This window comes from Dendropsophus ebraccatus, chromosome 9, assembly GCF_027789765.1.
Source record: "Dendropsophus ebraccatus isolate aDenEbr1 chromosome 9, aDenEbr1.pat, whole genome shotgun sequence".
In the NCBI taxonomy this organism is placed as follows: Eukaryota; Metazoa; Chordata; class Amphibia; order Anura; family Hylidae; genus Dendropsophus; species Dendropsophus ebraccatus.
Window position 1 is genome coordinate 50802683 of NC_091462.1, and position 24386 is coordinate 50827068.

At 43.6% G+C, this 24386-nt stretch overlaps 1 protein-coding gene across 3 annotated transcripts in view; it reads right to left on the minus strand.

The window, feature by feature from the left end:
• ARMC8 (armadillo repeat containing 8) overlaps positions 1-14082 on the minus strand; it is a 63503-nt gene extending 49421 nt beyond the window's left edge. For 2 of the 3 annotated variants that reach the window (XM_069983265.1, XM_069983264.1), the window contains exons 1-5: positions 13997-14082; positions 3656-3732; positions 3360-3431; positions 1559-1701; positions 1363-1460 (exon numbers count right to left, since the gene is read on the minus strand). In XM_069983265.1, the coding sequence (XP_069839366.1) occupies positions 1363-1460; positions 1559-1701; positions 3360-3431; positions 3656-3732; positions 13997-14080 (474 nt within the window). In that variant the 5' untranslated portion in view covers positions 14081-14082. Of the gene's footprint in view, positions 1-1362; positions 1461-1558; positions 1702-3359; positions 3432-3655; positions 3733-13891; positions 13915-13996 lie in introns of those variants that run through there. The other variant, XM_069983266.1, reaches the window with a different exon arrangement.
• Positions 14083-24386: the final 10304 nt, after the last annotated feature.

Below are 24386 nucleotides of genomic sequence, written 5' to 3' on the forward strand. Positions count from 1 at the left end.
GACAGGTGTACCTAATAAAGTGGCCGTTGAGTGGAGTGTAAATGCTCAACATAAAAACTCGATTTAAACAATAGGGTATTCTCTGAGGAAACATATGCCTTTAACTCTGTTAATGAACAACAGTAAACTTTTTATGCAAATGGAGCTTAATACCCCAGATATTGTCTTATTATATATCATAATATAATTTAAAAAATGCTTTTAAGAGACAGCTCTATAGAAACAGATGCTAAAATAGAACTAAGATCTTGTTTGAGATTATAAAATAGAATTTATACCGGTATCCACTACTATGTACTGTTCATTTTGATATATAACATGGCCTAGTTAAATAAAGTCCTAGCAGCCTTCTGTTAACCATATCAGACTCTTGGATCTTCCCTCTCAACTTTTCGGAGGATTGGGCAGTCTTGCTTTATCCTGAAAGCACCTCATGTGACCTGTACACTGTAACATATTTGTACTGACACTGTATGCCTTTTCAGTGTGCCTGAACAAAACATTTAAAACCTGCCTGTTCTTAGCATAAAACGCACCAACATTCAGCACATCTTGCCATATTTTCATCTAAAAGACACTTACTATGCGTTTCAGACACCCTCTGCAACTCACACAAAATGGGTTCGGGACTTGCTCCAGGAACAGGACTTGGCGAGGTGGGGTAAGTATCTGGGGCTCTAGCGGCCTTCACCCCGGCACAGGGAGTGACAGGTTCCCTTTAAAGCACTACTGTCATTTGTAGTTATTTTTGACATGTCATTGGACAAGTCAAAAGTTACTGATCGCAGCAGGTCTCACTTCTGAGACTCGCTGTGATCCCCAAAAAACACTTAGGGGGAATGCGCGGTAGCGTGTGGCGGTCTTCCCGGCTGTCAATTAACTTAAACTCTTTTGCTTCATTAAAGACCATGGAGAGAAAGAACTGGATATCCGGCCAACTGGGGAGTGGAAGGCACTGGCATACTGCCACAAACACCCCTGGCTGTATCTCAGAAAAAGTGATACCGGATGCAATCAGTAACTTTGATGGCATATTTGATGGCATATCAAAAGTTACTGAAAATGACAGCAATGCTTTACACAGACTCTTAGTGTAGATGCCATTGATAAATCTGGGCCAAAGAATTAGGCTCCTCATGTATGGATAATTATATGTAGATCTCTGTAATGTCTGATTTTTGTCAATGTATGTACCCCCAGAATTGTAAAGTGCTGCGGAATCTGTTGGCGCTATATAAATAAAAATTATTATTATAATTATTAGGAAAGTTCATGCTTCCGACTGAGGCATTTTTACAGCTGACTACTACAAGGTCACTTCAGCCATGCTCTTAGTTTATGAGTGAAAATGAAAACTCTTACTGTATACAACAGTTCCACTGGGGTGACAGGGCTGGTGAAAATTGTACGGAGGCATCGCAAACAAGCTTCAATGAATCGGATGTCTGCTGACAGTAGGCCTAAAAATGCAGAGTAATGAGTCTGTCAGAATGAGAAATGCCTGGCAGGTCAGTACAGCACACAAGGCCAGAGCGCCACACAGTAAGGTCACCACTACCTTGCAGCAGGGCCGGGATTATGTGACAGTCTAGCAGGGATTTCACGTTGTTTTCTGTGCCCATAGACAAGCTGCCCAGGACCACAGCACATTCTGTCTTCAATTCTATGCTTGAAGTCTCTTGCTGAAGTAAATATAATAATCTGGCAAAGAACACTGTGATGTTAAACTTCAGAAAAGTATTGTAATGAGCAAATAACATATAGATCGATAAAAAGGCAAATTTCCCATAATAATTAACAAGTGATTTGGCTTTTTATTTACTTAGAGGACCTGTCTGCACTCTTGACATTTATATTTCAGTAAATACATTCCATTCCAAGAAAACTATGAATAAACCGACAACCGTGACGAGAATATGTCCCTGCTCTGTTTGACACTGTCCAATCAGTACTCAGACAGTCTCAGACCGTGTGGGGAAAAAGCTCTTTGAGAAAGGGAACTGCTACATCTAGTTGTCATTATATTCATACATTTCGAGAAGGATCACTAGAGGAGTTACTAGGGGAGTGTAAAACAGGTCACGTTAAGATCTTGGCACCTGGAACCCTAAAGATTATTAAAACAAAGAGGCAGCAGATCAAGCAGATCGATGTGGCCGCTGGTTTCTAATTGTTTCTAATCGTGTCCGGAGAGTAGCAAGAGCAGTCTCTGGATTCACAAAATGTCCATTGTCTTTCCATACATCATTTCCATCACTGAGACTGCTCAGGCAGAGACTGCTAAAACGAATTAGCTGATGGTGGTGCCCATTTGTTTCTGATTGTTACTGCTCGACCCTGTGTGGAGACCAGTGCGAGGAATATACGGATTAATGGACATTCTATAAATCCATGCACAGCTTATGACAAGCAGAAAAAGAGCACAATGCTTAGTCAAGTACCGCTACTTAGCAAGCCATAACGAACCCCCCCCCCCCCCCCCCCTCAACAAACCAAAGCTTCCAAGATGTTTCTATGACATATCAGAAGTTTTCATTTTAGGTTCTCTTTAAAATCAGTCTCAGACACAGACACGTGGGGAAATAATTGAAATAATTGTTTTATATGCACAATGAAAAGCCTGGATATTTTTAACACTCTTACCTTCCGTAAATTAATACCCTATGACTTTGCAGCACATGCTGATCACTAATAGTGAAGAGCGAACTGGACAAACCAAAATGCTCCTTTGACCCCTGATGCCTGGAGAAGAAAGATGCAGCAGGAGAGCTTTTGGCTGCTTCCATGTTTTAAAGAACTTCCTAGGGCTGAATCCAGCTTCTTCAGCCGCCGGGAGTCAAAGTCGAGTGTTCGGCAAGTTTGCTCATGACTAACTTCTCTATGAGGAGATATTAAATTATATGAATGTATCAAACTAGAGCTGTCACCAGCTGTTTTAAACCATTATGATCACCGTGGCAGTAACAATTATAATCAATAATTATTACAGGTTGAAACCTTTTTAGGGCTTGTTTTTATCAGGTCATGTAAAAAGTTGTATTAAAAGCAATTAGAGATTGGCAGGGGCTTTCTGACAATTTGATAACAACTACAATCATTTGCATGTGCTGGAACAATAGTAAGGGTACACTCGCACAGCTTTGTGTCATGCAGTTTCCAACTTAACGTGAAATCTATGATTGCAATGGGAATGCATTCTCATGAGATTGTATTAATACAATGAAATCCTTCTTGTTAGGCTGATCTTGCACACCTATTTCCTAGAAGCAACACTATCTCATAATAATAAATATCCACTGACACAACCAAGTAGTGTGGGCGCATAATGAATAAAGAAACAAAACAAAACCTGTCTGTACCTTGGCACTGCACCCAAAACTATTAGGTTGGCTTTTTGCTTGTTGTTTCCAATAACTGCATTTTTCATATCTCTGTAGATTTAAGAACAGATAATAGAGCAAACAGATCAGACAATAAGTATAAAGACACAGTGATGCTAAACATAGGACTGAAAGCAAACAAACTTTTCTGGAAACAGGTAGAAGCAAATATACAGCACTGTATCTCATGTCATGACGGCACGCTGCTGAATCAGAATAGGGGTTGCATTTATCTATATCTTTATATACACACTAGTCAAAAGAGATATACTTACATAACTCCCTGCAGAACTTTTTGTGGATCGGGATCAAAAAGTCTGTCCACATAATGTCGACTGCTTGCTGTAACCTCCTAAAAAAACAGCAAATACAAAACAATTACTCACAGCACAGACAGAAACCAATAGACACATATTTAGAATTCAATATACTCTAACAATAGCATCTGGATATTTTTAAAGAAGCAGCTAATAAAAAATTACTATCGCCCCCCCCCTGCTAGGCGCTGATTGGTGTCCCGTGGCATGGCTTAGTTTCGGTCCCGCAGTGCCGTTCAAATCCGGCGCGCACTTAACGTTAGCCTGTGCAGTGACTCCTCTTCTGTGTCCTGTGATTGTACGCCGGAATTCACACGCTTCAATGAATTCTCTATGGAAGCGTATGACTTCCGGCATTCAATTACAGGACACGGAAGAGGAGTCACAGCAGGGGCTGACGTGAGCGTGCGCCGGAGGATCGTAACGAAGCCGCGCCGTGGGACACAGATTGGCTGCGGTGAGTATACACGCCAGTGGCTAGCGAGGCGGCCAATAATAATTTTTTGTGAACTGCTTCACAGTACAGGATCCGCAGCTGATTTCGCTGAAAACTCGCAGCATGAAAATCCCCTGCTGATCCTGTAGGTGTGAACGCACCCTAAAGCAAACAGCTATGGGCAGCTCTGCTAGTAGTATATGGGCAGCCTGGAGTCACTTCATTGGAAAACCAATAACTACTGTCTGATGCATATATACATGTGACAAACGACGCCTCCTTAAATAATACAACCTCAAAGGCTCTGTTATTTGTTGTTAGCTCCATTTCAAATATTTCCAAAGAACCACTAGTGCTTAAGGCTGTGTACTCCAATCCATCAAGCCAAAGCAAATCCCAAAAGTCACGTAAACAACACTACTGGAAATCTACAATTTACCTATCTTTTCTGGTTACTCTCTATTAATGTTTACAGAGGTCACCTATAAAACCGGCTGCAAAACTCTATAGCAGCGGTCTCTAACCTATGACCCTGAAGCAGCAGTAAGGGCAAGCTAGGGGTTGTAGTCTCTCTACAGCTGGAGAGCAGCACTCTTGGCATGGGGCCGTCTTTCAGGTTTTAGGTAGCAGGGAGGAGCGCTGCTCTTCCTACCAACACAGTGTACATAGGAAGTTCTGCAGTCCTGTGGTTACAAATATGGAATGGAATATGGAAGGAACCACAAAAAGCGGACGGGAAATATGAGAACCTTAAGTAAATAATGCAGATTACAGACATTTTATTGTAAGGGAAAATAAGCCAAGATGGGGCCAAATGACTAAAGGGAAGAATGGAAGCGCCACAAATTACATTAAAGAATTTTCTAATGGAGAGGGGCAGATAGCATTACTTTATAGGAAACCAAGAGCCAATTTCCTTCTTTCCATATAATGGACACAGTTTAATGATATCATGAAATATAATGGTGTCCTAAACTGACTTTTTCCTTTGAACTTTACTCTGCCCCATTTCCATTTGTGTATTTATATATTCATATTCCATGCAGCTAATTTAAATGTAACCTAGGGTCACTGGTTCTTTAAAGGGTCCATGCCTTAGACTGGACTTACAATCTAATGGGACAGAACAACAGCATTGATCCTGTAGAGGGGAAAATTATCTTTATTTAGTTTTTTCTAGTTACAGCCATAATGATCGCTTCAAGAGCGACAGCCGAGGTGCAGCAAGAGGTCCTACTATCAGGCTGTCAATCAAGCCTCAATGGCAGAAAGGGGTGCAGCATCGTGACTGTAAAAATAAAAAAAATAAGTAATCTACCAGTGAATAAAGATCATTTTCTCTGCTATGTGGGAAGATAAATCACTAGATACTCCTGAACATTGAAACTGCTGCACCAAGAAGGCTGAGGGCCCTATTACATGGGACGATTATCGTGCGAGAAATCCTTCAAATTTAAACGATAATTGTTCAGTGTAATTGATTGAACGATTGAAAAATTGTTCGTATATCGTTAATTTAGATCTGAACCTAAAATTATCGATAATCGTTTGCTGTAATTCCATGTTCATTTGCTCAAGTTCCGCATTTGTTCACTAATCGTTCAGTGTAATAGCACATTGTTCATTGTTTTGGGATCTGGGATGAGTAAGCAATCACAATAACGATCATAATAACAATCGTAATTAACAATTATCGTTCTGTGTAATATGAACGATTTCAGGTTAATGATAAACAATCTCGTTTGTGATCGTTTATCGTTAGTTGTTATTTGTTAAAAATCACTCAGTGTAATAGGACCCGGAGTTGTAAGGTTATGTAAAAAGAGGAAGTAGTGGGGGTCGTTGAGATCGGCAAATGGACAAATTTTCAAGCATCAAGCTCCAACCTGTGACATATAGGGGGATGCAATGGTATTAAAGCCAGATCAAAGTCAATTTCTTTTTTTTCAGCCACATGAAACCTCAGAAATCGGATCAGGTCGGTGTGTGTAATGCCTCCTGTTCAATGTGCCAGTTATTGCCACAAACAGAGGTATAGAAAATTTCAAACTTGAAGACCTTGGTTTATGACTGTAGCAGATGACTATGTGCACTGTTCAAAGTGGTGCAGGCCCCATTGGTTGGGAGAGCAACAGTAAACTGAAATGACAGCAAGAAATACACAGATGCAAACTGTGCAAAGAGGCATTGTCACATTATAACAATGACGCGTAGTGATCCATTCTGTACTGCAAGTGAAATTGAACATTACACAAAAAGCTTAGAGCATTGAAAAAAAAAAAAAAAAAGTCTACAGAAGGCACTTGTACCACACTACAAGCCAGATGTCCAGCTACACGTGTTCCATTGACCTCCCACCGCTGCTCTCAAGGCTATCCTTGTGCAGAACAAGACGGCAATAAAGGTCAATCTTCTTCAAGGATTCCCACTTTTGTTTCGGACACAACAAGAGCAGAAGATTGGTCTGGACAGTACAAGGGCATGAGATGGCCTTCACAAGAGAACATCACACAAGTTATAATCCTGGGATTGAGGTGGCATACTATATGATAACCATTACATTAAAAGCAGTTATATTGATTTGGTCATGGAACAAGTGGTATGGTCGTTTTGCCGAAGTGTCCCAGGAGTCGCCAGTCCACATGTTGCTTGTGAGAAGCCTGAATGCCCTATACATGCTACCATGGTCTGCATTGTCTCCAAGTTATCTTCCATCAAGTACATCTGGGACAGTTGCAAAGCTACCAGCAGCGGATCCTGATAATCTGTGCGCCCAAGTGCATTCAGTGTGGTAGAACATGACTCAGACAACCAACAATAACCCCAGCGATACTGGACATCAAGACGTGTACATGCCTGTATTTCTGCGAGTGATATTCATAATCAATACTGACTAAATCAAGATGTTTTCAATGTTTCATTTCCATTTTTAAGCATTTGCATATCATTAACACGTCTATCGATCCTGTGATTTTCAGGATCCCAAAACTTTTCCATCTTGGTGTTGCATATCCAATGTTGAGGAGTGCAAATAAATGGCTGAAATCCGCAGCTTTAAATCCACAACGGATTAAGTACACATGAATGTACCCAAAAATAGCAAATTTAAGAAAAAAAAATGAAGTGTAAAGCCAAGCTCTGTAATAAATTAAGTTTTCACATTCTCCTTCCCCACTTGTTTTTCCTAATCTCATCACTATGGATGGTGCAGCATTCTGTTATATAGAGAAAAAGAGGAGGACCCGCAGAGACCGAATAAATAGCCAAGTGACCTATTATCAATAGCTATAGTTCAATATAATGTGCCTCAAAGTTCAAGAAAAAGAAAAACTTGCTTTGCAGATATCAGATTTATTAAAAAAAAATTAAGTACCAGCATATGACCTACATCTATCCCACAACTGTAACAATCCAAATAACGAATAAAGCAATAGGTATATATATATATATATATATATATATATATATATATATATATATATATATATATATATATATATATATATATGAGAAAGAAATGCCCAGAGAATAAGCAAAACTTTAGGGCTCAGAAGTGCTCCTGAGAAGGAAAAAGAGCCTGAAGATGTGAGGCACAATTGCGGTAGCAACAAGTGTACTTTTAAGCCATAAAATGCAGTGTGAGCACTGAGCCTCATTTAGGGGCTCTAACATGGGCACAATTTAGTATCTGTATTAGGCTGGTTTGACACTGAATAAAATTTTAGTAAAAACACAAACAAAAAAAAAACAATAAGGAAAGATGTTAGCTGTGAATCAATGGAATTTTATGAAATGCCATATTCATTTGGCGCCCCCCCCCCCCCCTCCCTCTTGGCTCTGTGGCAGTCTTCCAAAACACGGTGCAGTGTTTTGTTTAGTTTTTTTGTTTTTTTTCTTAAATTGGTAATTCTCTCCCATAGAGTTCAATAGAATTTCTTGTGTTTGCCTCAAAAATGCACAAAAAAAGCTATTAACACCAAAAGTCAAAAACCCCAGAAAAAAAGATCCAAGATAATTTTTGGCAGTTTTTCTAGAGGCAAGAAAAACACCACAAAAAAAGCTGTGTCTGGAGGCACCCTTACACAGGTGTCACACACAGCACTGTGTTTTAAACTTCTTTTTTTTTTTTGAGCCAATAGTAGAAAGGAGAAATACAAGACCTCTGTTTATATTTTGTATCCTTTTTGAATCCACTTCTAGTTTTAGCTAAAAAAAAATAAAACACCATTATTTTTTCCAAAAGGCACTGTGTATACAGCAACTAGTTGTGTTATCTACAAAATACAAATAAAGTGCTAATAAGTCCATCTTCTGCATCATTTATACATCTTAAGGCCATGTGCACACGCTGTAAGAGACAGGCCGGCCGGGTCACAGAGCGGCCAGTCTCTGAAAAGATCATCCCGACCAGTACTGCAGTACAGGCCTGATGAACTTTATGGCCGCAGAGTTCTGATGCGGGTGCATCTCTGAACTTAGGTGCTGTTTGTACATTTGGCATTTGGAAAAATAAAAAGAATTTCTCTGCTTCAAGTGCTGGATTATCGACTTCTTTTCCTGAACTGCAGTACCACGCATTTGCCAGATGCGAATCCGGGGCACCAGAGAATTCTTGGTCGGTGAGCTGACAATTACATATTTTTATCTCTGAACGCCCGCATCAGAACTCGCCACAGCACACTATGGAGCAAGCGACCGGAGCCGCTCGCTCCACAGTGTGCACTGACATGGTTTTCTACGGCCACTATTCACTGAATAGCGGCTGCAGAAAACTGACATGTCAGTTGTTTGCGGCGCCACTAGGGACCCCGCCGGAGCAAATGATATGTGTATACGCTCCGGCCAGGATCCCATAGGCAGCAATGGCACGAATATTTTCGTATAAATCACGGCCGACTGCCGTGGTTTTACGAAAATATACATTGTGTGAACATAGCCTAAAAGGGTACTCTGGAGACTAAAAATACATTGCTTATGCACTGCTTTAATAAAGTTATATTACCTTGTAATAAAACGTAATTAAAATAAATGCATAGTTTATGTTATTTACATATGCATTTCTGTCAACCGGTGATGGGGAACACGACCCCCTCTGCTGCCACCAACATTTATGTTGGGAACTGCGGGGCTGTCTGCAGAGCTGTGGGTGTCAGATTGCTATCGCCACTCACTGTGCTAGAACGACTTATGGTGTGTTTACACAGACAGATTATCTGACATTTTTTAAGCCAAAGCCAGGAAAAGACTATGAACAGAGAACAGGTCGTAAAGGAAAGACTGAGATTTCTCCTATTTTCAAATCCATTCCTGGTTTTGGCTTCAAAAATCTGTCAAATAATCTGTCTGCGTAAACTAATAACTAGGGTGTGTTTACACAGACAGATTTATCTGACAGATAACTGAAGCCAAAGCCAGAAACAGACTAGAAACAGAGAACAGGTCATAACGGAAAGACTGAGATTTCTCCTCTTTTCACATCCATTCCTGGCTTTGGCTTCAATAATCTGTCAGATAAATCTCTCTGTGTAAGCACACAATAACAGAGTGAGCAATGATAGCCAAGTATTGGCAAAAATAAAAATGTTTTCGGTCTCCTGAGTACCCATTTAAACAATAATAGTCCCAGTATACATCCCTGGGGTCCTCCAGTTGTTTTATCAGTCTAGTGAATATAGCCTAGTTGTGACTACTAGGAGCAGCTTCTGCTCTGCCCAGACCTACCCATGAAGCTGCATAGCTGACCTGTAATACTACATTTCACTTCTAGGTTTGTCATAAAACTATGTCACAAACATAGGGGTAAAGAGAGAACACTACTTCTTCCACACATGCACTATAGTGCGGCGTATGTCAGAAAAGTAAGGTCAGTGAAAACACTGGCTTGGATTGGCTGATGCCAAATACCATAATGGTAACAATGCCAGGTCTTTTACCAAGAGGTACAAGCAGACTTTAGAGATATAATAATTTCTGGTTTTACTTATAAAGGGTACCTAAAGTTTTGATCAGTGGGGGCCAGGTGCTGAGACCCTCACTGATGGATGAAGTTTTTGTACCCTTAAAGAGACAGTTGCTGCTTATAGGAGCGCTCTAAATCACATGGAATTCACTATGTTCCTTTGGGAAGCAGCTGCGACTACAATCTCACTACAAAATAATCAGTGTGTATATCCACAGTGGGTAATATCAGGCAGACACTCATTAATTTCAATGGGATTTCCAACCAAAGCAATTTCAGCGAGTAAATTTCTGGTGCTGATCGGGAGGCTGTTGGAAACAACGTCAATTCTTCAGGCAGAATCTGCGAGGACTTTGTCAGACTTCTCCAGGACTTCAGATTTCTGTGAATAACTTCTGCTTCATTTTAGCAGAAAGTGGAGGAAGGATTTCTAAAAACCATTTAGCAAGGAAACTTTCCTTGAGCTTCCTCAGTGTGTACAAGGCCATAGGCTTAGCCTAAAGAGGTCTGTCTGGATTTCCTCAGTCACCAACATTCCAAACTATAAAAGCATTTAAGAACTGTCAGAGCTAGTTGTCTACTGTGACATCACTTGTGCGCCAGTGAGCTGGGAGAAGGGTGGAACGCCAAGGGAATGCAGTGGGCAAAGTAAGCATTGGGGGGAAGAGGTCTGTACAGGATCCATGGGGCACTGTATAGTTTTTTGACTATGGCGCTCCATCAATCCTAGCTACACCCCTAACCAGTATCCGTTTTTGTGTATGCTAAAAGAAAAACTGATGCATAAGAGCAGTTAATGAAAAAAAACGCTCAAAAAGGATGCACACTAATGCATGCTTTTTTTTTTTTTTTGCATAAAACGGATTGCAAAAAAGTAGTGTGAACCTAGCCTTATATTGCAGTTCGATATTATAAAAATATGCATGGAACCCACAGGATGCTACCAAGGAGGCCCTATACTGTATGGTTCTGGTTCCTATAACTCAAGAACCAGCTGTAGACTGGGATATCAGGGATATCAGCTGCCAAAGTCTTTGGTAGAATGATGCTTTAGAAATGAAATGAATACTGTAATTACAGTTATTCTACAAAATAACGTTACTGTGACAGGAAGGGAGCCAACGGCTCCTGTCTGCACAGCCCCGCGTGTGTTACTAAACAATGCAGTGTTTGATGCAGTTTGTTCTTATTGCACAAGGTCTGAGCGGAGATAGATAGGAGCTGAAGGTCTGTGTACTGTGACATGTATTCCCAATAGGATGTGATGAGTTCAGTGTAGTGCTTTCTAGACTTTTTTTCTCTGGCATACTAACCCACTGTCTTAATAAAAAGCTGCGATGAGACACATGAGATTGCTTTCTATATTACTATCCCATATACATTAGCACTAAAGGTATACGTCTAGAGGTGTATATAGTACAGAATAAGGCATCTGAGGGAAATACCCTGGGGGACAGGGTAAGTTTATAGTGCCACCTCTAGCCTGGGTACAGGTTGAGATACGGTTTGGCTTAAAGGCGTGCAGGTTCTGTATGGCATTCTGCAGCACATTTGCCCACAGATCGTGCACAATCGTAGGTTGCCATAGCTAGCTCAACAATCGGTGATAAATCTGGGGCTCAGGTTGGACAAGTGTCACATTTTGGCATTCCTGGGAAACCCTGTTAGTAGTCAGTATGGTGCTGAAAAATCATAAGGAAGCCCTGCCATGATTGACCATCCTGCTTCTAACAGTCCAATGGCGCCTCAAGGTCTGAGCACATTGTTCAGACAAATCTAGCTGCACACAAACCAGTCCAAAGCTGGATGAATCACAGCCAGAGCAACACCACATCTGATGGCAACTTACTTTCTGAGCTGTTTTCTACTGACGTCTTTAGCATCTTATGAATGGCTCACAGTCTAACTAAATCTCAACATTTACAGCATATACTTTAACTAGAGATAAGCACAACTCCAGCATGCTCAGGTCCGTCCAAACCCAGAGGTCTCAGCATTTGATTACCAGTAACTGAAAAAGTTGGATGCAGCTCTAGGGAGTCCTGGAAAACATAGATACAGCATACTGTATCCATCTTTTCCAGTCAGCCTTGGGGCTGCATACAACTTCTTCAACAGTTGGTAATCAAATACCAAGACTTCCGCGTTCGGATGGACCTGACCATGCTGGAGTTGTGCTAATTTCTAGTTAAAGCCTGTAAATCTTAAAGAGGTTGCCCAGTGAAAGAAAAATAAAAAAAATACTTAGATTGATCAAAAGGTAATACTAATGTGCCCTATTCCATTGCTGCCATTCCAACTTTAGTGGGGTCTTCGTTGCTCAGCAGTTACTGGTGACACATAGGCTCAGCAGGAATTGCGTATCGCTGCAGGTCCACCACTATACCTGCGATTAGCTAAGAGGGCATTGCCTAAAAGTGAAGAGTCACTAGAACAGGCTGGTACTCGTTTTTATTTTTAAGTCATAATGACCATTTAAAAAATGTAAAAAAAAAATAATAATTAGGTTACTCTATTTAAGAACAATGGAGAGCAGCGATCCAAATAGTCAAATGCACAGTCCACAATCCAGTATGTTCTGCCCACAATTGTTTCACAAAATCCAAAGTACAGCATCGTCTCCATGCAAAAAAATTGTCTCTTATTGCACCATGTTGCATATACAAAAACAGGTATGTTTCGTCTATCAAAAGTACATTCTAAGCCTTCTTCAAGTCTGACGGAAAACTGACAGCACTTATATGCATATAATTATGCTGCCAGTTTCCAGATGCCAATCACAGGAGCATCCCATCCATACCTTTAGCGATGCTGTGTGATCTGGGTCTGTGACAATGCGTCCCGACTCCTCCAGAATGATTGACAGCTTGATTGCATTAAAATCGCATGCCGCCAAAGCTAAGCCCGCTATCAAATATTCTGGTGAAGGCAGGGTGGTGGCTGAAGAGCGGAGCGGACAAAGTGTCACAGACACCTGCAAAATAAAGATGGCGGATGACAGAGCATAGCGAAAGGTACACACGTGATTTAATCCTACAGCACGAGTTGCATTATAGTCGCCACCTGTTCACACTCTTCTACACACTGTTCTACACTAACCTGTGCGGCAGGAAATTACACGTGATGTCCCTCTGCTCAGGCTGTCACCTCTCTGCTGGGAACAACTAAACTTCAACAGATTTTTCTTGGTTTTTTTGTCTTCTCTTATCTTACAAGTGACTAATATAAGTAATCACCTGATCTGATGTCTATGGCCAAACTGGTTCAACGTGCTTGTCAATTAAAGGAATATATTATAATTACACACACACAATGCTGTATACTGTTGCATGTGCCTTATAAAACATAATCCGTGCCCCCTAAGCTATAACCACCCACAGCTGTAGTTCTGCCCCAGGTGTAGTGCCGCCTGACGGTAAATACTGCAGTAGATGGTAGTGGTGCCATGTTTCCCCTATATACCACAACCATAGTGTTGCACACACAGGTATGGTGCCAGGCTCCAGGTCAGCCAGGGATGTGGCAGCACTGTGTGCCCCTGTACACCACACTTCTGCCTGGCTCCCCTGCAGGTGACATGCCCCAGCACCAGGCTGCCACTCAGCCAGATAACCTCAATCTTCTCAGCAGGGTGTAAACTCGCTGGGAGTTGTAGTACTGGCACCAGCCACAGTGCGGGCGCTTTGCCATGATGCCAGGGTCAGGTGCTGCTTGTTGAGCCTGGTGCCCTGTCAGAACTCAGCACTCCCATACACTTCAGTATTAGCAGCCGGTGCCCACAGGCCTCTGCCCACCGTACCACAAAGCTGCCCCCAGCAGGCCGCCGCCATGTCCCCACACACCACCGCACACTGTGCCCACGCCGCCCGGGCTGGGTGCGGCCTGACCCCGCTGACATACTCACAGACAGCACGCTCATCCGGAGCGGAGGCTCCAGTACACACGCCATCTTGGTCATCCCGCCTACAGCCGCACTTTCCACACACATACTTCTAGACTCATGCGTCCTCCCCGCTAACATGGTGGTACAGTCCTATATCGGGATGCGATAGGAAATTATTAGAGTTTTTTTCTCCGTTATAAGGATTTAATTTTATGTCGGCGGAGACGCGTCAGCCGTGTGGAAAGTGCGGCCGGGAAATGGAGACAGGTTTACTTGAAGTGACAGCTGCCGGGGACGGTGCTGCGCGCACTCTGGACGTGGGATTATTTACTGGGCACTGAGACAAGAAGGGCATGGCGGGAAAGGACGGGGGTGCAGGGGGCACAATACAGGGCTGCACCAGGATACAGGGGCACAATACAATGCTGCACCAGGATACAGGGGCACAATACAGGGCTGCACCAGTGTACAGGGGGCACAGTACAGGGCTGCACCAGGATACATGGGCACAATACAGGGCTGCACCAGGATACATGGGCACAATACAGGGCTGCACCAGGATACAGGGGCACAATACAATGCTGCACCAGGATACAGGGGCACAATACAGGGCTGCACCAGTGTACAGGGGGCACAGTACAGGGCTGCACCAGGATACATGGGCACAATACAGGGCTGCACCAGGATACAGGGGCACAATACAGGGCTGCACCGGGATACAGGAGCACAATACAGGGCTGCACCAGTGTACAGGAGCACAATACAGGGCTGCACCAGGATACAGGGGCACAATACAGGGCTGCACCAGGATACAGGGGCACAATACAGGGCTGCACCAGTGTACAGGGGGCACAGTACAGGGCTGCACCAGGATACATGGGCACAATACTGGGCTGCACCAGGATACATGAGCGCAATACAGGGCTGCACCAGGATACAGGGGCACAATACAGGGCTGCACCAGGATACAGGAGCACAATACAGGGCTGCACCAGTGTACAGGAGCACAATACAGGGCTGCACCAGGATACAGGAGCACAATACAGGGCTGCACCAGTGTACAGGGGCACAATACAGGGCTGCACCAGTGTACAGGAGCACAATACAGGGCTGCACCAGGATACAGGAGCACAATACAGGGCTGCACCAGGATACAGGGGCACAATACAGGGCTGCACCAGGATACATGAGCGCAATACAGGGCTGCACCAGTGTACAGGGGCACAATACAGGGCTGCACCAGGATACAGGGGCACAATACAGGGCTGCACCAGGATACATGAGCGCAATACAGGGCTGCACCAGGATACAGGGGCACAATACAGGGCTGCACCAGGATACAGGAGCACAATACAGGGCTGCACCAGTGTACAGGAGCACAATACAGGGCTGCACCAGGATACAGGGGCACAATACAGGGCTGCACCAGGATACAGGAGCACAATACAGGGCTGCACCAGTGTACAGGGGCACAATACAGGGCTGCACCAGTGTACAGGGGCACAATACAGGGCTGCAACAGTGTACAGGGGCACAATACAGGGCTGCAACAGTGTACAGGGGCACAATACAGGGCTGCACCAGTGTACAGGGGCACAATACAGGGCTGCACCAGTGTACAGGGGCACAATACAGCGCCTGCACCAGTTTACAGGGGCATAATACAGGGCTGCACCAGGATACAGGGGGCACAGTACAGGGCTGCACCAGGATACAGGGGGCACAGTACAGGGCTGCACCAGGATACAGGAGCACAATACAGGGCTGCACCAGGATACAGGGGCACAATACAGGGCTGCAATAGGATACATGGGCACAATACAGGGCTGCACCAGGATACAGGGGCACAATACAGGGCTGCAATAGGATACATGGGCACAATACAGGGCTGCACCAGGATACAGGGGCACGATACAGGGCTGCACCAGGATACAGGGGACACAGTAGAGGGCTGCACCAGTGTACAGGGGGCACAGTACAGGGCTGCACCAGTGTCAGGGGGCACAGTACAGGGCTGCACCAGGATACAGGAGCACAATACAGGGCTGCACCAGGATACAGGGGCACAATTCAGGGCTGCACCAATATACAGGGGTTTTTGGAAAGTCACAGGTCTGCGGATGCCAGATCTTTTAAACCCTCTCATAAACCTGTAATGCATACACAGGAACTGAACTTTATATATATATATATATATATATATATATATATATACACACTCACCGGCCACTTTATTAGGTACACCATGCTAGTAAGGGGTTGGACTCCCTTTTGCCTTCAGAACTGCCTCAATTCTTCGTGGCATAGATACAACAAGGTGCTGGAAGCATTCCTCAGAGATTTTGGTCCATATTGACATGATGGTATCACACAGTTGCCGCAGATTTGTCGGCTGCACATCCATGATGCGAATCTCCCGTTCCACCACATCCCAAAGATGCTCTTTTGAATTGAGATCTGGTGACTGTGGAGGCCATTTGAGTACAGTGAACTCATTGTCATGTTAAAGAAACCAGTCTGAGATGATTCTAGCTTTATGACATGGCGCATTATCCTGCTGAAAGTAGCCATCAGATGTTGGGTACATTGTGGTTATAAAGGGATGGACATGGTCAGCAACAATACTCAGGTAGGCTGTGGCGTTGCAACGATGCTCAATTGGTACCAAGGGACCCAAAGAGTGCCAAGAAAATATTCCCCACACCATGACACCACCACCACCAGCCTGAACCGTTGATACAAGGCAGGATGGATCCATGCTTTCATGTTGTTGACGCCAAATTCTGACCCTACCATCCGAATGTTGCAGCAGAAATCGAGACTCATCAGACCAGGCAACGTTTTTCCAATCTTCTACTGTCCAATTTCGATGAGCTTGTGCAAATTGTAGCCTCAGTTTCCTGTTCTTAGCTGAAAGGAGTGGCACCCGGTGTGGTCTTCTGCTGCTGTAGCCCATCTGCCTCAAAGTTCGACGTACTGTGCGTTCAGAGATGCTCTTCTGCCTACCTTGGTTGTAACTGTTGGCTATTTGAGTCACTGTTGCCTTTCTATCAGCTCGAACCATTCTGCCCATTCTTCTCTGATCTCTGGCATTAACAAGGCATTTCCGCCCACAGAACTGCCGCTCACTGGATGTTTTTTCTTTTTCGGACCATTTTCTGTAAACCCTAGAGATGGTTGTGCGTGAAAATCCCAGTAGATCAGCAGTTTCTGAAATACTCAGACCAGCCCTTCTGGCACCAACAATCATGCCACGTTCAAAGGCACTCAAATCACCTTTCTTCCCCATACTGATGCTCGGGTTGAACTGCAGGAGATTGTTTTGACCATGTCTACATGCCTAAATGCACTGAGTTGCCGCCATGTGATTGGCTGATTAGAAATTAAGTGGTAACGTGCAGTTGGATATATTAGTATAACTTGGGGGGTATTTTTTATGCAGTAAGTAAATCAGGGTCGCAAGAAGCGTGTTAAAAAAAAAAGGCGCAAAATAACTGCCCATGAATTGAGGAAATTCAAATGTGAAGCTGCCAAGATGCCATTAGCCACCAGTTTTGCCATATTTCAGAGCTACAAAGTTACTGGAGTATCAAAAAGCACAAGGTTAAAAAAACGAGAAACAAGATAAAACGTTAAGACTAGGCCAAGAAATATCTTAAGGGTACATTCACACGTACCGGATCCGCAGCGGATTTTCATCTAAGCAACTGAACAAAGCATCAGATCTGCACCATCAAATCTGCTGCGGATCCTGTACGTGTGAACGCACCCTTAGGGCCCTATTCCACAGTAACGATAATCGGTCGGATCGGCCCCATTTGGCCCGATTCGGCCGATTATCATTCGGTGAAATAGAGAGAACGATCAGCCGATGATCGTGTTATCGGCTGATCGTTCATTTAGGGCCGGACTTAAAATCATCGTTCCCCCACCGCACATCGCTACAGTTGAATAGCGGTGCACGGCGGGCGACCGACGATTTTGACAAGCAGCAGTAATACATTACCTGTCCAGGCTTCTTCACCGCGCTGTCTTCATCCCCGGGTCCCGGGGCTGTCCGGCCACTCTGTGGCCGGTCAGGTAACGATGTCCTTGCAGCCCTCGCTCAACGATCATCGGGCCGTGGAATAGGCCCAGTAAACGAGGGGCGATCTAGCAGATCGCTGCTTGTTTACATTGTTGATCGGGCCCTCCTTGGCCTGTGGAATAGGACCCTTAGACTGATTTTTCTAAGGTTTTACGGACTGATGAAATGAGAGTGACTCTTGGTGATGGGCCAGATGGATGGACCTGAGGCTGGATCACTAAAGGGCAGAGAGCTCCACACCGCCTCCAGATGCCAGCAAGATGGAGGTGGGGTACTAGTATGGGCCGGTCTAATCAAAGATGAACTTGTGGGACCTTCTCGGGTTGAGGATGGAGTGAAGCTCAACTCTCAGACCTACTGACAGTTTCTGGAAGACACCTTCCTCAAGAAGTGGTACAGTGGTTAAAGAAAAACATGATTTTCACGCAGGACAACACTCCATCCCATGCATCCAAATACTCCACAGCATGGCTGGCCAGAAAAGGAGAAGAAAAAATAATGACATGGCCCCCTTGTTCACCTGATCTGAACCCTATAGAGAACCTGTGGTCCCTCATAAAATGTGAGATCTACAGGGAGGAAGAACAGTATGCCTCTCTGAACAGTGGGAGGCTGTGGTGGCTGCTGCACGCATTGCTTGATCCTAAAAAGATCATGCAACTGACAGAATCTGGATGGAAGGCTTTTGAGTGTCAAGGCTACATTGGTCACTGATTTGTTTTTAAATATCAGAAATGTTTATTTCTAAATTTTGTGTTCTATTGGTTTACCTGGTGAAAATAAAGAAGTGATACGGGGATATATTTGGTTTTTATTAAGTTGCCTAATAATTCTACACAGTAATAGTTACCTGCACAAACAGATATCTTGCTCAAAAAGCCAAATAGTCTTTTGGCTTGATTGAGAACATAGTTGTTCAAGAATCCTCTCAAATACAACTTGCCTAATAATTCTGCACACACTGTAGTAGCCATATCGATCAGCCGATTAATGAGAAAATGGTTGTTGGTTGATTGGGTTGTTGTGACATGACTTAAACATCATTCTCTGTAATGCTGCCTTTACACAGAACGATTATCGTGCAAATTCGCACGATAATGGTCGAATTCGAACGATAATCGTACGTGTAAACACAGCGAACAATCAAACGCAGAATGAGAAATCGTTCATTTTGATCTTTCAACATGTTCTCAAATCGTCGTTGATCGTTCGCAAAAAATTTGCAGATCGTTCAGTGTAAACGGACGTCGCTAAAGTCCGGCCGCCCGCAGCCCGGCCACGCATCCTACAGCCCCCTGCGCCGGCTCGTTCGCCACCCTCGCTGGACGATCAGCACCCCCGCTGCCCCGGCCACAAGCATACCTTACCTGCTCGGCGTAGCGGGTGTTCAAAATTCCCGGCTCCCCTCTTCAGTGCATTGATTGGCTGAAGAGGGGAGCCGGGAATTTCAAACACCGACTCCCCTCTTCAGCCAATCAATGCACGTCAGCACTGATTGGCTGAAGAGGAGCTGTTTGAAATTCCCGGCTCCCCTCTTTAGCCAATCAATGCACTGAAAAGGGGAGTCGGGTATTTCGAACACCCGCTACGCTGAGCAGGTAAGGTATGCTCGTGGCGATCGGGTCGGCAGGGGGGGGCTGTAGGATGCGTGGCCGGGTGGGGGGCCAGGCTGCAGGCGGGCGATCTTAGAACGATCGCAAAATGATTTTTCCGTACGATATATCGTACCATCTAAACGCTGATCGTTATGTATAAAAAAAAATGTTACTCCGACATCGTTAATCGTACGATTGGGCGAATTATCATTCCGTGTAAACCCAGCATAAGGGTCCATTTACACAGAAAGATTATCTGCCAAATATTTGAAGCCAAAGCCAGGTATGGATTTGAAAAGAGGAGAAATCTCAGGCTTTCCTTTATGACCTGATCTCTGCTTATAGTCTGCTCCTGGTTTTGGCTTCAAATCTTTGGCAGATTGGCTGAAGAGGAGCCGTTTGAATTTCCTGGCTCCCCTCTTCAGCCAATCAATGCACGGCAGCACTGATTGGCTGAAGAGGGGAGTCGGGAAATTCAAACGGCCCCTCTTCAGCCAATCAGTGCTGCCGTGCATTGATTGGCTGAAGAGGGGAGCCGGGAATTTCAAACGGCTCCCCTTCAGCCAATCGGTGCTGAAGAGGAGCACTGATTGGCTGAGGGGGGCCGTTTGAAATTCCCGGCTCATCTCTTCAGCCAGTCAATGCGCTGAAGAGGGGAGCCGGGAATTTGAAGACCTGCTACACGGAGCAGGTAACGTATGCTCGCGGACAGGGCGGCGGAGGTGATCGGAGCGGGGGGAGCAGGTAAAAGCGTTTGCCTATTAATATTGACAGCCACAAATAATAATCATTATAAGCGGCCCTCATCAACAGATGGACTCTTTTCCCTGATACAGGACGGTATGTCCCTGTTATGGGAACATAGCTTTAGGGTGTTCACACAGATTTTTAATTGCAAGTCTTGAAGCAAAAGCCAGTAACAGATTATAAATGGAAAGAACAGGTCATGAAGGAATGACTGAGATTTCTCCTCATTTTAAATCCATTCCTGGCTGTGTTTTCATTAATCTCAATTAAAAACCTGAATGTGTGAACATACTATTAAGCCCTCTTAGGGTATGTGCACACTACAGAAATCACGCAGATAATTTACGAATCTGCTGGAAGTTATCCACGAGATTTGTATAGTGTGCATATAACCCTAATAGGGCCCTAATACACACACACAGGCATGTCATTCCTCAGTAGTCTGGGAAATCACAGCACAACATTCAGTCCTTACTACTATGCTTTGATCTAGTGCTGGTGAAGGTGGTTCACTGAGCAGGCTGCACAGTGCTGGGTGATGATTTACTCAGTACACTACTATAGTTGGCATGTAGAGAGAAGAAGGGGTTACATATGCACAGGGTTTGCAAGGTGCTGTGGAAATAAAAAAGAAAGCAGCAATGTAGGAGTTACACTAAAGTGAATGTGTCACCTCCAGAATGCAGACTGAACCTACGTACTGTACTGTACATCTCAATAAATATATTACAATTATACCTGTGAGCATTGTCTTTTTATTTCCATTAAAATACCTTTTTATATTACCTGTTCAAGTGTCAAAGCAGGGCTTAGGGTCTTCTGTGTCTGAGGCCTGTAGTGTTTCTTTATTCCAACCCCTTCCTGTGTGTGGGACATGGAGGGCTCAGCATACATTGCCAGGCCCTGCTGAAATCCCACTCAGGTTCCGTCGATACCATTGCAATGCAGGAGTGGTATATCAGAAAAAAAAATATTAAAAAGTGTTCAAAACGTTCCATCTTACCCTAATATGATACTGAAAGAAACTATACATTACAACTCCCAAAAAGTATCCTTCAAAGAAAAAAAAAAACTTTTTTATGTTTAAGTTTACACCATTCACCATGTGGGATAATAAATGTTATATTTTAATAAACCAAGTATGTTTATTTATATTTGTTTTTTTATTTACAATTTTTTAATCTGATCTGAATTTTTATAGTGTTTTTTAGAATATATCTGAAAAAAAAAACTTTTTTTTTAACATTTTTGCATTGATCACTTGAATTGATGTTCTTTTAGAACAAGCTCAATGGAGAAGATTCCCGGCACTCACTCAGCATAACTTTGCAATTAAATACTTTATTCCATATGGAGGTGCACGTAAAGAATAAACAGGACGCGTTTCGGCGTGGTCCGCCTTTCTCAACTGTCTAATACAATGTGAACGCTATCTAACTCATATACAGGTATGTCGGCCCACACAGATGACGTGGACGTACGGCGCTACAATTCGGCGTCAGCGTCGGCATGGAAACTGGAACACAAGTCACGAGCAACAACCTGAGCTGGATAATATAGGAAATATCCAGCGGCAGCTACATGCAAATGACAAACAAACATATTATTAGTATTTACAAACATAAAATATAATAAATATATACAATATTAGTACACAAGTAGTAAAAAAATTTTTACTACTTGTGTACTAATATTGTATATATTTAATGTTTGTGTGAAGCTCACATCAACAATGAAGAAAATTCTTGTCTTTTAGATATCTACATTGGACATCTGAAAAGAAAAAGAAAGTGATCTTGGTCAGAGGAGGCACAAAGATTGTGTGTCGTCCGAGTACTGTGTGACATTATGAGAGGTTATCTGGGAAAAGTAACTTTTCCCCTATCCAGGAAAAGTAAGAGATTGCGGGGTCCAACCTTGGTTCTCCCTGCTGATCTCTGTATTGGGCCCGGACTTCTTTGTTATGAATACAGCTGGGGTACGGCACATGACCCGCAGTTCTATTTATTCCTATGGAGATGTGCAGCTGGCTGCCATTGATTTTTTAATATGAAAGTAAACGATCAGCTGATGATCTATTCCTCAGCTGATCGCTGTCTTTATTACATGGAGTGATAGCTGCCCGAATTAGTCAGATTCGCCAGATAATCGCTCATTGTAATAAGGCCCAAACACAAAAAGAAACCTGATAGGTTTAGGTATAGGTGATATCCATCATTATCCTAGTTATCAGTTATAGTATTAGATACTCTGATATATTATAGGCTTATGGCCTTTTTACAATTGTTCGTCCGGTCGTCAGTTATTTCCCCCAAACTCCCCATGCTTAGAAACGTTAGGAATGGCCGAGCGATCCTGTTTTCTCTATGGGGAGGGTTAAAGGTGAAGTCCGGCGAAAATTTTTATTAAAGTATTGTACTGCCCCCCAAAGGTTATACAAATTACCAATATACACTTATTACGGGACATATTTATAAAGTGCTTTTTTCCCTGCACCTACTACTGCATCAAGGCTTCACTTCCTGGATAAAATGGTGATGTCACGACCCAATTCCCAGAGCTGTGCGGGCTGTGGCTGCTGGAGAGGATGATGACAGAGGGATGCTCAGTGTTCCTCCAGTGCCCTGTGTCCCTCAGTGTCCCCCTGCCATCATCCTCTCCAGCAGCCACAGCCTGCACAGCTCTGAGAGTCGAGTCGTGACATCACCATGTTATCCAGGAAGTGAAACCTTGATGCAGCGGTAAGAGCAGGGAAAAAAGCACTTTATAAGCATTTGCCATAATAAGTGTGTATTGTTAATTTGTATAACTTTTGGGGGCAATACAATACTTCACCTTTAGGCTGCAATCAAACAGCACTGGCTGCGGCTTATCTCTCCCAGAAAAAAGGGATCAGGCATTAATTTTCCATCATGGCCGACTTCTTTTTTCCACCAACATAATCGGTCAGTTGTCAGCCGGGAGAGCCCCATACACCATATACAGGCAGCTGACACCACTGCAAGTGGTGGCTAGAGCCAACAAGAGGTGTATGGGGACCTTAAGACTTTAACACATTGATATCTAAAGTGCCTGACCTGTAAATTTATTCTAATTTCATCTAGGTGTTTTTCCAGTTTGATATAAATAAAGGTTAGTCTGCAACTTTCCATTTTTAATATTTAATGCTGTATGTATCAGTTCCCCTTCCTTTTTTAGGATATTTGTTTGTGGTCAGTATATGAGAACATAGACCAGATCACTAGATAGCATAAACTGAAACTAGACAGTGGAAGGATGAGTAAAATCTCTCTACTATATAGCTACTTAGACCAGAAGTGTCAAACTCGCGGCCCTCCAGCTGTTGCAAAACTACAATTCCCATCATGCCTGGACAGCCAAAGCTTAGCATGATGGGAATTCTATTTCTGCAACAGCTGGAGGGCAACATGTTCAAGACCCATGCCTTAGAGCAGGAATGGGGAACCTTCAGCCCTCCAGCTGTTGCAAAACTACAATTCCCATCATGCCTGGACAGCCAAAGTGAAGCTTGGCTTAAAGGGTTCACTATGGCTGTCCAGGAATGATGGGAATTGTGGTCTTTTCATTTCTAGCATCAAAAGTTGTAATAATTGTTCTATCATGCTGGTTCTGGTTCTAGGATTTTGTAGACCAGGATGGGAGCTGTTGTCTGTATATGAATTTACCAACAAAACACAGCAATCACTAAGCTTAAGGAGATCAGTGAGATAATTCCAATGAAGTACTCAAGAGTCTTTACTGATGCCCCCCAAAATTTCAATATACAAAAAGGAGTCTGTGGAGCCTCGGTTGTGAGTCTCAAAACACGGGAATAGCCAGATATCCCTAGCCATTTGCCACAGGGTGCCTCCATGATGGGGAGAGCACCACACCACCCTGATGGTAACCCCTTAAGCCCCACTCAGTTGCGAATATTGGAACATAAATACGGAAACTCTTTGACACAAAAGGGGCCACCCTG